The 16,478-nt window shown below is 36.2% G+C and overlaps 1 protein-coding gene across 1 annotated transcript; it reads left to right on the forward strand.

The window, feature by feature from the left end:
• Positions 1 to 15,341: 15,341 nt before the first annotated feature.
• LOC113360681 (shikimate kinase 3, chloroplastic-like) lies at positions 15,342 to 15,881 on the forward strand. The gene has a single exon (XM_026604163.1). The coding sequence runs from the start codon at positions 15,342 to 15,344 to the stop codon at positions 15,879 to 15,881; it is 540 nt and encodes a 179-aa protein (XP_026459948.1).
• Positions 15,882 to 16,478: the final 597 nt, after the last annotated feature.

Genomic DNA, 16,478 nt, shown 5'->3' on the forward strand with positions numbered 1-16,478 from the left:
TCCTAAAAATAAAAACGCTTCACGTTTTAAAAACCTTGCATCATAGGTCGTTCGCAGAATCTTAGCGGACCATGCAAATGAAAATGATAGATTCACCCAAATCATTTACCGATATCTTCTACCGAGTGAAATAGGGAATGGACCCTATTTTTGCACGCACATACTCTGATGTTAAGCAAGCTGCACGGGACCATTGGATCTCTCTTCGGGAGCATTCTCGGTTGAAATGATCAGTGCGTCTAGCAAAGTCCCCATGCAAACCACATCATCTTCTGACTTCTTCATTCAGTGGGCTACTCTAGCCAGTCACACTTGTGTAGTTCTAGGTTGACACCAAAAAAAACAGGTAAATATCGTGGGAGGACCCGGCGGCTGAGAATAAGAATGCTTTGAACATCGGGATGGTAAAGGCTGCAGTGGGGCCCACCACTGTCTCACTCGGTGATTTTCCAACGAGGAATTTGCTATTTCATCCAGAATATCCGACTACGTTTAACCGGTAGTCCAGCGCCAAAAGGTAATTAATCGGAGGTCCAAAAAGCTTTTGAATAGTCAAAATTACTTGTCTATCCTCACCACTCACATGTGGATGCATATCTCGTTCTTCTTCTTTACCTATCTACCCATAGACACGTTAAAAGTAATTTTCAGTTTCATTTTCGATTCTCTCTCTCTTTTTTCTTCAGTTACAGAACCGCTCCTTCAATTTCTTCTTTACCAATAGCTTCTATCTCTTCTTTCTTCTCAATCAAACTCATCTGAAAAACGATTTCGGAAATCATTAATTACAGAAAAATCATCAGTTCCTGACCTAATCAATTACATAAATCATCAGTTCCTAACCTAATTTTTATTCATTCAATTGAAGAGAAAAAATGGTTAGAACTATCAAGCGGACAATTACAGAAGAAATTGTAGAAGAAACCCAGGTAAAAAGAAGAAGAAAAGTTGTTGATGATTCACCAACACAATCCTCCCGTGTTGCTGAATCTCCGACAACAAGGAGTGTGAGTAAAGTTGGTACTCCTTCACGAACAAATGTTCCTCAGGTAGAAGGTAAGCAAAAATCAGAAGAAAGTAAAACCTAATTTTGTACTTCATATTGACATGCAATACTTAGAAAACTGTTGTTGAATTTCATATTGACATGCAAATACATATCAATATGTAGTGCTGATGAAAAACTGTTGATATGTAGTGATGTTCAACTAATATCCTACATATGCTCAATAGAATCACTACATCTCTGTATGTAGTGTTTGTTTTACATGTTTTCAACTGTTGTATATGCAATTTACTCTTACATATTGACATGCAGTGTGTGTTTCTATGCTCAATGAAATCACTAGATATTTGTATGTAGTGTCTGGTATACATGTTTTCATATGTTGTATATGTAATTTGAGACAACATATTGACATGCAATGTGTGATTCATATGTTTTTTGTTCAATAGAAACACAACATCTCTGCGAGTCATATGTTTTACATGTTTTCATCTGTTGTGTATGTAATTTGACACAACATATTGACATGCAGTGTGTGATTCATATGTTTTATATCTGTACTACATATCCATATGTTGTCTGCATTTTGTAGTTATTGATATGTAATGATAGCATCTCAAATTGATATGTGTGCTACATATTATTATCTGCCTGTAATATGTAATGTGTACAATACTTTTGGTTTACAAAAACAGCAAAAACCAAAGGAAAGAAAGTAGCTGCTGCTCCTGAAGCAAAAAGCAAAAGAAAAACAGCAGCGACAACTACTAAAGCAAAAGGAAAAACAGCGACAAAGGCTGCTACTCCTTCACCACCAGCAAAGGGGAAAAAAGCACTTGTCCTGAGAGCTTCTACTCCTTCTCCAAAAGGAAAGGGAAAAGCAAAAAGGGGGAAAGCAAAAGCGCTCCTGAAAGAAGGTTTGTAATGTTAAAACTGAAGACAATTCTTAATAACGAGGGGGCAGTTGTGGTATTTGATATGTAGTTGTTTCATGTTCATGGTAGATACATTACCTACATATTTGATATGGTGTAGGGGAAGAGAAGGGGAAGAAAGCAGTTGCCTTGAGAGCTGCTACTCCTTCACCAAAAACAAAAGGGGGGAAAGCGAATGTAGAAGGTATGTAGTACAACCACATATTGAACAAAGCGTATGAATAATATGTATCCTTAATAACATATGTTTATGAGTATGTAATGATGCATTGTTGTGCTTGTTTTTGGTATTAAGTGTTTTTACATTTTTACTGTATCAAAGCAGATACATATGCCATACGTACTATTACAAATCGATATGTAGTTAAAATAATACGTAGTGGTATCTACTATTATATATCAATATGTAGAGGTAAATACTTATACTCTGATAACATATTACAAATAAATATGTAGAGGTAGATACTTATATTCTCGTATGTACTGTTAATAATATGTAGTTTCAAGACTTGGTAAATATTACAACTACATATTGATGATGTAACTACATATTTGATATACCATATTGATATGTACTGTAATAGTTTTTGGTTCTTGTTATTGTGTAGGTGCTAATAAGCGTAAGAAAGGAGATGGAAAACCACGAAGTTTATACCGTGGCGGTTTCAGGGGCTTGTGGGGGCTTGCGAAGACTATTAGGACCACTAAGAAGGCTATTGCGAAGTCCACTGAAAACCTTGAGTTGAGTGAGTTGCAGCTGAAGATGATTTCTAAAGCATCATTCGGTAACCTGTTCCTAATGTTCTGGTACACAAGATTTGAGTTGGAACATTCGTTGAAGATTGAAGATGCAATGACTAAAATGTTACGCTGTTACGTTAGGGGTCAAGATCCAAACAAGCTTAGATTTGTCTTTAAAAGGCATGGCCAATCGAATGAGTTAGTATCCACACCAGAAGAAATGACACTTATTTATGGGATGCCGAGAATTCCAAATAGGGAATATCTTGATTATAGGCTTACACAAGTCAATAAAAAAGTGGATGGCGTGAAACAGAATTTTTCAAAAGGACTTTTCCCACTGATATGAAAGCTGGTGATAAAGTGGCTAGGCCAATGATTGTGAAGGCAATCTTGAATATCCTTAAACGAACACCAATTAATCTGAAAAAAGAAGAAGTCTGATGAAGAATCTCTGCAAAGCGTGGGTGATCAATCAAATGAAGATTCTGAAGAAGACGAGGAAGATGCCGAAGATATTGTCAGGCTTATCTGCTTGTATATGTGCACTTCATTATTTTTCGCCACAATTGATGCAAACGCTTTGACTGAAAAATATATTGGTTTCGTTCTTGATCTTGAGAAGGCTAAGAATATTTCATGGCCTGACCTCATCCATTCTCATTTAGAGAAAGAGCTGAATGAAAACGTGGAATCCGTAGAACGCACAAATGGTTGTGCTATTTATTTGTTGGTAAGAATCTATTTATTTGTTTATTCTACTTCAAAATGTTTTTGTTTTATGTGTTTTCTACATTTTGATAGTATATCTAATACTGCATATCAATATTTTGCAGCCATGGTTTGCGGAGCATACCCATTTGGTGGCGCCCGAGGATATAGTGACAGAACCTGCAGGAATGTATGTGCCAAGAGTGGCTAGGTGAAATCATACAAAGATATGTGCTGAGTTCCTAAAGGATATTGATCTTTCTGAGTATCAGGTAAACTTGCTGTACATATTTTGTCATAATAAAAATATATATTGATAAGTACACGTAGTTCGACATATTGATATGTAATTATTAGCATATCAATATGTAGTAGTTATTAGCATATCAATATGCTACTACATATTATCATATCAATATGTATTAGTTATTAGGATATCAATTTGTGGTGATACATATTGATATGTAGTTATTAGCATATCAATATGTAGTTCTCCCTGTGTATCTAATAGAGAAAGAACCACGACATGTTTTTTTTTGGTAATATCTAACATGTAGTTGCTTTTTTACATTTATTTGATTTGTACCAGTTCCATGTTGATTTCAAAGATGAGATAACACACGAAGAAAGACAAATCCTTAATCGTATTTCAAGAAGGATTCAACGGGAAGCAAATGATGATGCTTTTTGTTTAGATGACAATTCCGAATCGGAAGAAGAGAAAGAAGAAGGGGAAGAAGAGAAAGAAGAAGAGGACTCAGTATTGGGGGGAGAAGATTGGAAGATTAAATACGATGATTTGAGGAATACAATATCTGCCAAATTGAGTGAATTCAACACAATGCAGCAAGAGGGCGAACCGGTTGACGCTTCAAAGCTTGATTTCATGTTGCATGATATTTACCGGAAAGCTTTCCCTTTGCAGAGAGAAGCCAGCCAGGAAGATTATGTTAGCTTGGGATGTACACCTACTCCAAGAAACCCCAATGAAGAGTTGAATGTGGACCAAATAGTTGAGAACGAAATACAAGGTTCTCCGGAAGATCAAACAGATGCTAATGTCAACATTCCTGAAGTTGGTTTGTCAACACCGAAAGATCAAACTCATGCTAATGCCACCTCTGAGGTTGAATTGTCAACAACTTCAGTATTGAAGTTCCATGATGTTGAAGTTCTGCGTTCTGAGGTTAAAAATTGGGCTAAATCTAATTTGGAGCAAAAAGTGAAAGAGATACAAGAGAAAAAGGGCAAAGAAAACACACATGTAAGTAGCATATCAGTACGTAGTCTAAGTAGCATATTAATATCTACCATTACATATTGATATGTAACAGTACATTCTTGTATACCACTATCTATCTGTTACATATCAATATCTATCTGTTACTTATCAATATGTAGTGGTATCTACCATTACATATTGATATGTAACAGTACATTCTTGTAGTGGAACATATTTATATGTAACAGTACATTCTTGTGGTGGTAGACATAGCAAAAACTCAAGCTAGGTAGGTTTTTGTTGACAGTTTCAATTGATTTTTGCAGGTTGATCAACTTGAAGTTAGGCAGGAAGCAGCAAAGGAGTTGCTTACAACTATGCTAGAAATGAAGTCTTCAGTTGTAGTTAATTCGCAGAAATTTCCAGAGTATAACGCCGGATTGGCGGCGGAAGAGTTTCATTTGATGGATGTACCTTTGTTTACTATGATGTCGAGTTTGGAACACATTGAAAAGCTGTCTATGCCAGATTTTATAGAAATGGCAAACTCTGGCATTGGTGTTTATGTCGAAGAGTTTGCAGACCTCCTTCCAGATAACAATGATGGTCTTTTTGGTATTAACTTACGAGAACAATTTGATAATCTGTTTGGAAGAGATTTGCGGCCTTTACAAATTCCACAAGAAACAACTGAGCAACAAGAACCCATTGAACCGAAAGATGCAGGTGAAGTTACAGGTAAGCAACAAGAATACATACTTACAACCAGTTCAAAAAGTCATTTGGAGGTTGCATCACAAGATCCTTTGGATGTTTCATCACAAGATGTTCTGGATGTCCCCTCGCAAGATGTTTTGGAGGTTCCATCACAAGATCCTTTGGATGTTTCATCACAAGATGTTCTGGATGTCCCCTCGCAAGATGTTTTGGAGGTTCCATCACAGGTGAATTATATGTACTAAAAATCTCATTTTGTATAGTTAATATTACACTACAAATCACTACATACTGATATGTATATCAGTATGATAGCACTAGAAATCACCATTCCATATAATCATATACCACTACATGCTTTCAAAAATGATTAGGTGATGTAACTATGTTTTACGCAATATAGATATTTACATATTTTTTTATGTTGATTAAAAATGCAGGAACAGTTTATCCCAAGCCAGAAACAAAAAATGGTAAAAGTGAACAAAAAGCGCGCTTCAAAGCCCGAAAAGCAGCAGGTAACAACACCCACCAGACCCTGTTACTCGTTCTCATCCTGCAAAGAAGGTAGATGATATTTATGAGAGTGGAAGTAAGTTCTCACCATCATATAAAGGACCGAAAGCTGCAGCAGCAGAAGCAATACCGTTAAACAAAAAGAGAAAGCTTAAATTGTGCAAGTATTTCCGGAAACTGACTAAATCACCATTCGATAATGACATGAACGATGAACAAAAGAGTACTCTTTCCACATACATCAATAATGCAAAAAATCTTAGGTGAGTTCTCAATTGACACTTTTATATTGATATGTACTATTAGTTTGTGTATGTACTTCTGATATACATACATATTTGTATAAAAAATACTGAGAAAGACATATCAGTATGTACTGTTACACAAAGAATACTAACCTTTACGTCGTTTATTTTCTAGATCAATTGCTTGGAGAGTGGGAGAAGGTGGTCTTTGTGTAAGTGGAACTACAGTTGATGACTTGGTGCAGAACGATTTATTAGAACAAGATATTCTCAACTACGCACAATACAAGCTTAACACTAAATTTCAGAATGAGCAACCGGTGCATGAAGTATACAGGAAATACTTGCCTGTGTTGCATCTGGATCCGTCCGCTTGGGTAAGTTGTTATCTTACACTGCATATTTACTACAACACATATTCAAAAATTAAAAAAGTATGTAGGGGTAGGTACACTACATATCAATATTGCATAAAACAACATTAGATATAAACTATTTCAAGTACATCCATGTTTTCAGTACAATGTCGAGTTCCCGGATAACCTCAAAGGAGCAGCACATGATTCTGTTTACAAACCAATATTGGCGATGGATGAAAGTATCAAGAAGATTCGTGTACCAATGTGCCACCACAATCTTCATTGGACGCTACTTGAGTTTGACTGCGAAAAAATGGTGTTCAACCACTACAATTCTTCTAAGGCTGAATGGGGAGGTATTTGTTATCCACACGCCTGCAAAATGGCAGATTACATGTACGTACCTATCAACGTGTACTTGCTGGAGAAGAACAAAGTAACAATGAAGAATGTAATAGTGAATGAATGTGAAGCACCTCAACAAGGGGGATCGCCAGACTGTCCACTGTTTGTGATGCATTTTATGAAGATGATGTCAAAAAGAAAATATGTGGGAGTGCCTTTGGGAGATGATGAAGAAGTGCAAGTGAAGATTCGTAACAAAAGGGTCCCGTTAGCATGAAAATTGCTGAAAGCATCTCCACCAGAAATCAGTTGGCAGATGACACAAAAATAGTCTTACTTGCTAAAAGTAATCTGACAGTACATATCACTATTTACCTATTTTCTTTTCTTTTTATTCTTGGTTTCATTTCATTTCATGAGTTCAAGAATGTTCAAAAACATATATCTAATATGTAGTGATTTTTAATTTGAATTTGGGTTTAACTTTAATGTAGTGATATTTCAATTGTGTTACTTAAACATGATTTTGTGTTGTTGATACGAGGGGGCGCTGCCCCCTCGACCCCCATGAAGATGGTGAATCAGCTGGAAAACCAAAATATGTTCTAAATAATCTTAGTGGAAGATGGTTAAACCACAAACCAGTACATATTTAATTGTTTTCTTGTTACAAACATCTAGTATGGTTAAACTACAACCACTACATATCAGTATGTAGTGGTAGATACTAACACTACAATACTGACATGTAATTTCAGTATGTAAATACTTCACTACTGGTGATAGATACTGACATTTTGATTGACTTAACAACATATTTCATTATTCGAAAATAACTACAATAACTACATTTTGATAGACTTATAATGTTTCAAAAACCAAAAGATGTTCTAAGAAACAACAAAAACAGTATTTTCAGTACACTTGTAATGTATGTACTGTAAATGAAATACTTATTAACCAAACTCAGTTGGTACTGACAAAATCAAAAAGAAAAACGGTAGAATAGAACAAGGGCTAGAGGAAAGAATTGTGGAAAAGGAATCTGGCAACATCATCGATATAACATTCTGCTGCACGTTCAAGCCTGTGATAAAAGAAAAAGAGAAATCAGAACACTACTTGCTTAAAAGTACATTGTATTGTATCAAACTTACTTAATTAAGACATTAATATGTATCTGACGGAAATACATACCTGACACAAAATCATTCTTCAGAAAGTTCATACTGTCGGATAAGATTGCATGTTGCCTTGTTGTGATGAGTCTTCAAATTACAGTTTGAACACTTGACAGATTTTCTACTAGTCTCATATGCAGACTTAATACGTTTCCCCTTTTTCCTGCCTGGTGGAGACCTAATTACTTCTGATGGGAGAACGATATCATCTACGTGATACTCATCGGGCCTGTGAGAAAAAACAGTATCATATAAATGGAATGAACCACAACTACATATGAATATGTACGCGGTATATTGTTCCTGAAAAACAAATATAAAAAAATGTAGTGGTATCTACCATTACATATCAGTATGTAACATCCATATGTAAGTAGGTTTATGTTGACAGTTTCAATTGCTATTACATGTGTAAGTGGTATCTACCATTACATATTGTTATGAAAAATATGAAAATGTACTGATTAAAGACACATACCTGTCGTGGTTAGGAACGGGTCTAATAGGTATTGAATATAGCTTACGAAAAGTGGTAACTTTGAAATAATCTTCAACGTAATCAAGAATCCTTCCTCCAGATCTAGTAACAGCTGCAGTAGCGTGAGAGCATGGAAAACCATAAACGCGCCATCGTTGGCAAGTACAAGTTTTTCTCTCTAGATCTACCATATGAGATCTGCACAGTACATATTCATATGTTATTTTTTAGTACACCTAATATACACAGTACATATTTATATGTTCTCACAGAAACATGGTACTTAAAAAAAAGAAAGAGAAAGTAAATAACATTCAGATGATAGAGATTAGGGGTAAACGCTAACCTTGGAGAATGCACTTCATAACGATTAGCATCTGACTGGCTAACTTTCCAGGGACGATCAATTTGGATGTGTAGTTCAAGCAAGGCTTGATACGTAGGGGTTAGCAGTTCTGGGTCCATCAAGAGACTCTATTCACGACGTTCTGACATCATTTCCATCATACGTATCCTACACGACAAGGGGATAGCAAGTCTGTTATACTAAAAATATACGTAGATTAACAGAACATATATGCTAATACTGTTACAAAAAGAAAACTAATATAAGATTGTATTGTGACTAAGGAAACTGATACAAACCTGACCGAGTCAACGAACGCACACGCAGGTAATTTCTTCTCTTTGTTAATCCAGCTATTGAACGATTCAACAACGCTAGATGAAGTGTAACCATAACTGCAGCCCTTGAAGAAAGCACTGGACCACTTTTCTTTTGGAATGTTGCGGCAGTAGTAAGCAACAGAAGGCCTTCCCAAATTAACCATTTCTTGAAGACCTTCCTCGTATGTTGCAGGAGAAAGAGCATATGTCGCCTTTCGGAAAGCATCAGTCACTTCCTTATACTTTTCGTCAGACTTTGCGATAGGTAAGTTTTTGTCCAAATGGAAGTAACAATATCTTTGATAAGAATCAGGAAACTCTTTGGGAATATATTTAACCAACCCTTCACCTCGGTCAGTCATAAAAGTGATTGGGCGATCATCATTCAAAGCCTCCTTCAGTTTCTTGAAAAACCATTCCCAGCTGATATTGTCTTCACCAGGTACTAAAGCAAACGCAAGTGGATAAAATCCTGCAAAAAGGAATTACTAGTTATGTTAAGCAACTAATATTGACACTACATATTGACATGCAGTTGGTTTACCTCTTTGTTGATATGTGAAAACCTAACACTACATAATAACATGTTAAGCAACTGATTGACACTACATTTTCACATGCAGTATGGTTTATCTCATGCTCAGTAAGGTCAATATGTAGTATGTAGTATGGTCAATACTCATTGTCAGATAGTGAAGTAAGGTCAATATGAGTGATCTAACTACCAGACACTACATATATAAAAAAAAAAAGAACCAGTTACCTTGATTGCCATTAATACATGTTGCTGCCATGAGACCTCCTTTAAAAGTCCCAGTGAGAAATGTACAGTCACAGAAAATCATGGGACGACATAGTTTATATCCCTCTATACAAGATCCAAAGCAAACAAAAAGTATATTGAATCTTTTTGTAGCATCATTGAAATCGAAATCAATAAATGACCCAGGGTTTGTTTCCTTAACAACATTCACCCACCAAGCAAGATCAGTGTACGACTTCACATCATTACCAAAAATCTGTTTATGCGACAACTCAATTGCATGATATGCGTGGTGATACTGGATTTCAATGCCACCACCAACTTTAAGATAATCTATGATCTCTGCTGGTGTTATGTGAGGGTTGTGCCTGACCATCTCATGAATTAGACTGTTCATGAGTTTTATTGTAACTCTTGGATTCTTCAACATATAACCACCGCCATAGGTGTTCCCTCCCACATATTCCTTTATCTTAAAAACATCAGTAGAACTACCAATGGCAGTTGGGTGAAGCTTCCATGAACAACCTTTCACACTACATACGGCGGTGAATCTCTCAAGGTCATTCTTCTTCTTAATTACCTCATATCCAGTTCTCATGCAGTATTTTTGGCATGCTATACGTACGACATCAACTCCATCATAGAATAATTGATCTGTATCATCAAAAATCTTATCCCAACCATCTGAAAAAAACACTCCTGGGGCTTCTTTACCTTCTTTCAAATAACTATTCTTTGCACTGACAACTAAGTCTGCATTACTGTTAACTTCCATACGCCTAGATGCGCCATTTGAAATTACATCCACGTGCAAATCAAAGAAAGCTGATTGCTTTGAAGAATGTAATGCAGAGATGCCCTGGAGTGTTACATCGGCAAGAATAGGAACTATCGCTTGATTCTGGAAATAGTTAACCAGAATAGTCGATGGAGTCAACCAGCTCCACATATTACAGATGCAAAATTTCAAATCCTCTAAAGTTGAAAACGATGTAACCTCATATGCAAAATGATATTGCTTATGGTATACATGAGAATAGATGGAGAAGTCTGGTTTGGGAGCAACGTCAGACATGTTAACCCTGTAAAAAATGACATGTACTGAGATGAAACAAAAAGAGTCTTTGTATTGACATGCTATAAGCAGTACGTCTTGACATGTACTGACTCATATTGATATGTATTGGCATCTACTGCAGGATGAAAAAAGAGCATGCTATATGCAGGACGTATTGACATGTACTGACTCATATTCATATGTATTGGCATCTACTGCAGAATGAAAAAAGAGCACGCTATATGCAGTACGTATTGGTAATACATACTACAAGATCTGTCTAATGAAAACTAAACAGAACAGCAACAGAAAACGTAGAAAATACAAAAAATCAGATTACAAAAAACAGAACAGAAATCATAAAAAGAAATCATACCTTGTTCAAATCTGAGATAAACCTAATTCGAAGCTCAAATACCTAATTGAAACACACAAAAATCACGAAAATTACTTAAAAAACGAACGAAAATTACTTCGAAACTGAATTGACATTGTAAATCATCATAAAACAGGAATCATAAAACGAAATCATAAAAAGATAACAATGTACATCATATACAATTATCCTGATAGAAATCAGATCAGAATAAACCTAATTATTCATCAAGATTTCTAGAACAGCAGCAGAAGAGGATGATTGAAAGGATAAATACCTTGGTTCGAAGCTCAGATGACTTAATTCGAAACACAGAAGAACCTAATTCGAAGCTCAGATGAAGATGATTGAAAAACAGTACCAGAAATTGAGAGAAACCGATCTGAGAAGAAAAAAAGAGGAAAGAAACTGATTTGGTTTTCTGTTCTTCACTTTAAGTTGCAGAAGAGTATGTTGGGAATATTTGAAAACTGGTCTTGTGTAAACCGCACGTGGATGGATTAGGGGATAAAGTTTCTGGTCCAAAAACATGTTTTTGGACCAGAGGATAAATCAATTCTGGGAGTGGACTAGCCAGTAACCAATTCCCTCATTCCTGGACTAGCCAGTAATTCCTAGTTCTCCAACAGTATACAAATCATTTTCGGTCGCACTTTGCATTCTTACGCCGTTTTACCACTCTTAAGATTAATGGGTGGTTGAAATGCTTTCCGATTTTACGAAGTCAAAAGTTTATTTTGGAAATTAAATTCTTAAAATGATTTTTAGAAGCGAAACAATCCTTGTTGTGAAACAAATACTCTTATTACTCGCCTCTAAAAATATTTTCATTTCTTGTTACTGATATGGTCTCTCATTTGTTATTTTCTTAAGTTTCTTTGTCCCTAGAACAACCGTGCTCATGTTGTTAAAATCTGGCAGGAAAAAAAAGGAAGAAAAAACGCAACGAGGGGAGCTAGAAAGCCACATAGCTAATAGAAGCTAAAAAGCTAACGCAAAATATGACAACCAGGTTTAGCAACCGCTAAATATGCTAGATGGTATCATGATGTGCGTCCGCAACTGGATGTAGGATCAGGAAATTTCAGAGACAGAAGCTTAATTATATAAGTCGCGTTCGGGAATGAGACGCTGTTAATTGCTATAAGCATCCGAGAGTAAAAGGCACTAGCTTTTGATTTTAGGAGGATTTCTGTCGAAAAAACTTTTTTTAGAAGGATTTATTATTAGTGTTTGAGTGACGCTATTCTTCGACCATTGCGTCTTAGTCGGAAAACCAAAGCTAAAGCTAAAAGCTAAGCGTCTTTTTTTTTCCAAATGCACTTTTAAATCCACTTATAAAACTGTGTTTGGAAAAAAAAAACCAAATACATAAGCTATTAAATAAGATATTTCTGTTTTTGTCATTTGCTGCAAAAATAATAGTTGAACCTTATATCTACCAAATACAATTTTTTTATATTTTTAAATAGCTTTAAATTTTAGTTAATACTTTACGAAACACTCAACTGCTTTTTTTACACAGCACAGCACAGCACCACGATGCACAAAAAAATAATATTTTATATGTTTTAAAAACAATACAAAAAAACAAACACTTTTATAACAAACAATCATTCTGCACAGACCGTGAGAAAAACAAGGGCAAAACCGCCCATCTCACACAACTGAGGACCCGACGTCCCTGGGAGTTAGCATGAGGCCCCTTTTGGGGCCACCATGTCAAGATAAGTGAAAGGGGCGGTTTTTCCCTTATTTTTCTCGAGATCTGCTAAGAATTTCTGTATAATAAAAATAAAACAACCTAAATAGCTTTGTTATTAGCTTCGTAATGACTCATGACTGCAGTTGCTATTAGAAAGCCTATAAATACACCGTTGACTAATCTAAGGACACAAATCTCCGATCATGGCTTCTAATAGGAGCACCGATTTATTTATGTAGGAAATACCTAATAGTCTTATAAATAATATATTATGATGAATCTAGTCCAGTTGACTGAGTCAACTGTCTGGTTAGTCCTTTTTGGTAAAATATATTATAGTTTAGTCCTAAAAAATATGGTTTGGTCCTAGGGTGGCGTCATGGATGATGTAATTGTCACTAGGTAGTGGCAGAAATACCCTTTTGGGATCATATATGTAGAAAAAGTCAATAGAAAATATCTTATATCAGATTTACTTTCTCTCTCCTTCTTTTTTCAGATCTAGTTTCTCTCTCCATTTTTCTTTTCTTTTTTCTTTTGATGCTCATGAAAACGATGAAGAAGGATGATAATTTTTTGGTTTTTTCTTCTATGTAGCTACTGCTGATGTTGAAGATGATGATGAAGATGATGAAGACAACATATATGTTTTTGTTTCTTCGTCATTTTGTTGTTGCTGCTGCTGTTGAAGAAGATGGGGATGATGAAGACGACGATGATTTGGTGTTTCTTTCTTCTCTGCTGCTGCTGCTTTTGTTGAAGATGATGGAGACGATGAATATGATGAAGGCTATGAAGATTTTTATGTTATTTGGATGTATTTTTTTGATTTTAATGTTGAAGATCTTGATCTTGATTTTGTTGCTCGTGTTAAAGATGAAGTTTTGATGTTGTTGAAGATGATGCTACTGCAGTTCATTTCAGAAATGAACTCTGTTTTTTTTTTTTTTTGGTTTTTATATGGAGTTCATTTCTGGAATGAATTTTGTTTTTTTAGGTTTTTATATGGAGTTCATTTCTGGAATGAACTCTGTCTTTTTAGGTTTTTATATAGAGTTCATTTGTGGAATGAACTCTATTTTTTTAGGTTTTTATATGGAGTTCATTTCTGGAATGAACTCTGGTTTTTTTTAGGCTTTTATATGGAGTTCATTTCTGGAATGAACTCTGGTTTTTTAGGTTTTTATATGAAGTTCATTTCTGGAATGAACTCTAGTCATTTCTGGAATGAACTCTGGTTTTTAGGCGATTTCTGAAAAAATAAGTAGAAATTAACATGAGTTCATTTTGAAGAATGAACTGCTACAAAAAAATAAATAGAAATTAACACGGAAGGATATTTTTGTACATTTAATATTTTTAAATAATTATGGACCAAACAGTAAAGGCGTTTTTCCAAAGGGCCAAACTAACTTGGGACCACCTAACAAAGTTCCAAAGGTAAATGATATTTTGTCCCCCCAATTAGAAATCCGGTGGTGTAAGAACATCTTACGGATCTCAAACGCAAAAATGTTTGAATGAATACACGAAGCAATAAAAAGGTTAGAGGACCGATGGTTTAAGAGGTGCACCTCAGACGTATCATGACATGTATGAATGAATACACGAAGCAATAAAAAGGTTAGAGGACCGATGGTTTAAGAGGTGCACCTCAGATGTGGAAGTTATATACATACAGCTGAAATGGTCCTTTCGTTCATTGGTTGGGTCAATCTCGTTTAGTTGTTATCCATAAGTAGGCAGCTTTTGCGCAGTGTAAGGCCCTTCGTCAGAGTTCTTCACACCGATAGTTCATGGTTTATGTGTGGGTACGGACGGTTCTCGTTTCAGCCACTACTACACAGTACTCATTGATTAACAAATCAAGCTAAATTTTGGTAAAGGTGGGTGAGTCCGTCGAGCATTGTTCAGCAATTAGAGACTGATGAGATCATTCACCAAAAATAGAAAACACGAACCCCATATATATGGCGCATGGACGACTTCTCCACCTAAGTGCGTAACCATTAGCCATCCATGGTCCGGAAACTGAAGTTACCGGTTCGAATTGTGGTGTTGTCCATTTCCGAATGCACTTTTGCGGGTGGGAGATTTCCTTGTACGCCTAAGAATCCGGGCTTATAATAAACTCCAACCACTTTATCATAAATTTCATAGTATTTATATCGAAACAGAAGGATTCTTATATGATCCGGACCCCGGAGCTGATTTCCAGAAATTGTTTCTGTTAAGTTACGATCAGTCCCCAAACCTTGTTTTTGACTGTGCGGTATCATCTTCTGGTGCAAATTAATTACTACGTGATCGCGGGTATGGAGACGGCACAAGAGGTTGCCCCCTACATAACTGGACGTTGCATATATCTTGTTGGAATGATGGGTTCTGGTAAAACAACAGTTGGGAAGATTTTATCAGAAGTACTTGGTTATTCTTTCTTTGACGGTGACAATTTGGTGGAGCAGGCTGTGGGTGTGGCTTCTGTTGCACAAATCTTCAAGGAACATAGTGATATTTTCTTCAGAGATAATGAGACTGAGGTATTGCTGGACTTGTCTTTGATGCATCGACTAGTTGTTGCCACCGGGGGTGGTGCAGCTATTAGGCCGATCAACTGGAAATACATGAAGAAGCATGGAATCACTGTTTGGTTAGATGTGCCATTGGAAGCTTTGGCTACCAGAATTGCAGCTGTAGGTACTGATTCTCGCCCTCTTTTGCATCATGATCAGTTGGGCGATGCTTACACAAAGGCTTTGGCACGGCTCTCAACACTTTCAAAGGAAAGAGGTCATGCTTACACTAATGCTGATGCTAGGGTATCTGTCAAGAATTGGTATAATAATTTGCCTTAGCTTTCTCATTCATCAAACTCATATTTATACAAGAATAATACTTGGGACTCAAGACTTGTAACCTATCGGGTTTCCTAAGACCGACCTGATTAAGATCGTCTATAGGGTCTCAATTTAGCAACTGACCCTGTGGGTCTTTATCAATGAACTGACCCTATGGGTCTTTGTCCGTGAACTGACTATATGAGTCTCAAACCCATATGCCACATACATCTTAATACCCTCCCTCAAGACGGAGCATGTAGGTCACAAATGCCCATCTCGGACAAAAGACCATTAAACTGAGCTTTCCATAATGATTTAGTAAAAATATCCGCCAATTGCACTGTTGTTGGAGTATAAGAGGGTGATATAATCTTCCTTACGATAGCATCCCTGACCAGATGACAATCCACTTCTATATGCTTGGTGCGTTCGTGAAAAACTGGGTTATGAGCAATATACAACGCTGATTGACTATCACAAAGAAGTCTCATTCCTTGTGTATGAAATACTCCCAAATCTCCAAGTAATTGCTTTAACCATTTTAATTCACATGTAGCTGCCGGCATGGAACGATATTCTGCTTCAGCTGAGCTGCGAGAAACAGTATATTGC

Source organism: Papaver somniferum, chromosome 3 (genome assembly GCF_003573695.1).
Source record: "Papaver somniferum cultivar HN1 chromosome 3, ASM357369v1, whole genome shotgun sequence".
Taxonomy (NCBI): domain Eukaryota; kingdom Viridiplantae; phylum Streptophyta; class Magnoliopsida; order Ranunculales; family Papaveraceae; genus Papaver; species Papaver somniferum.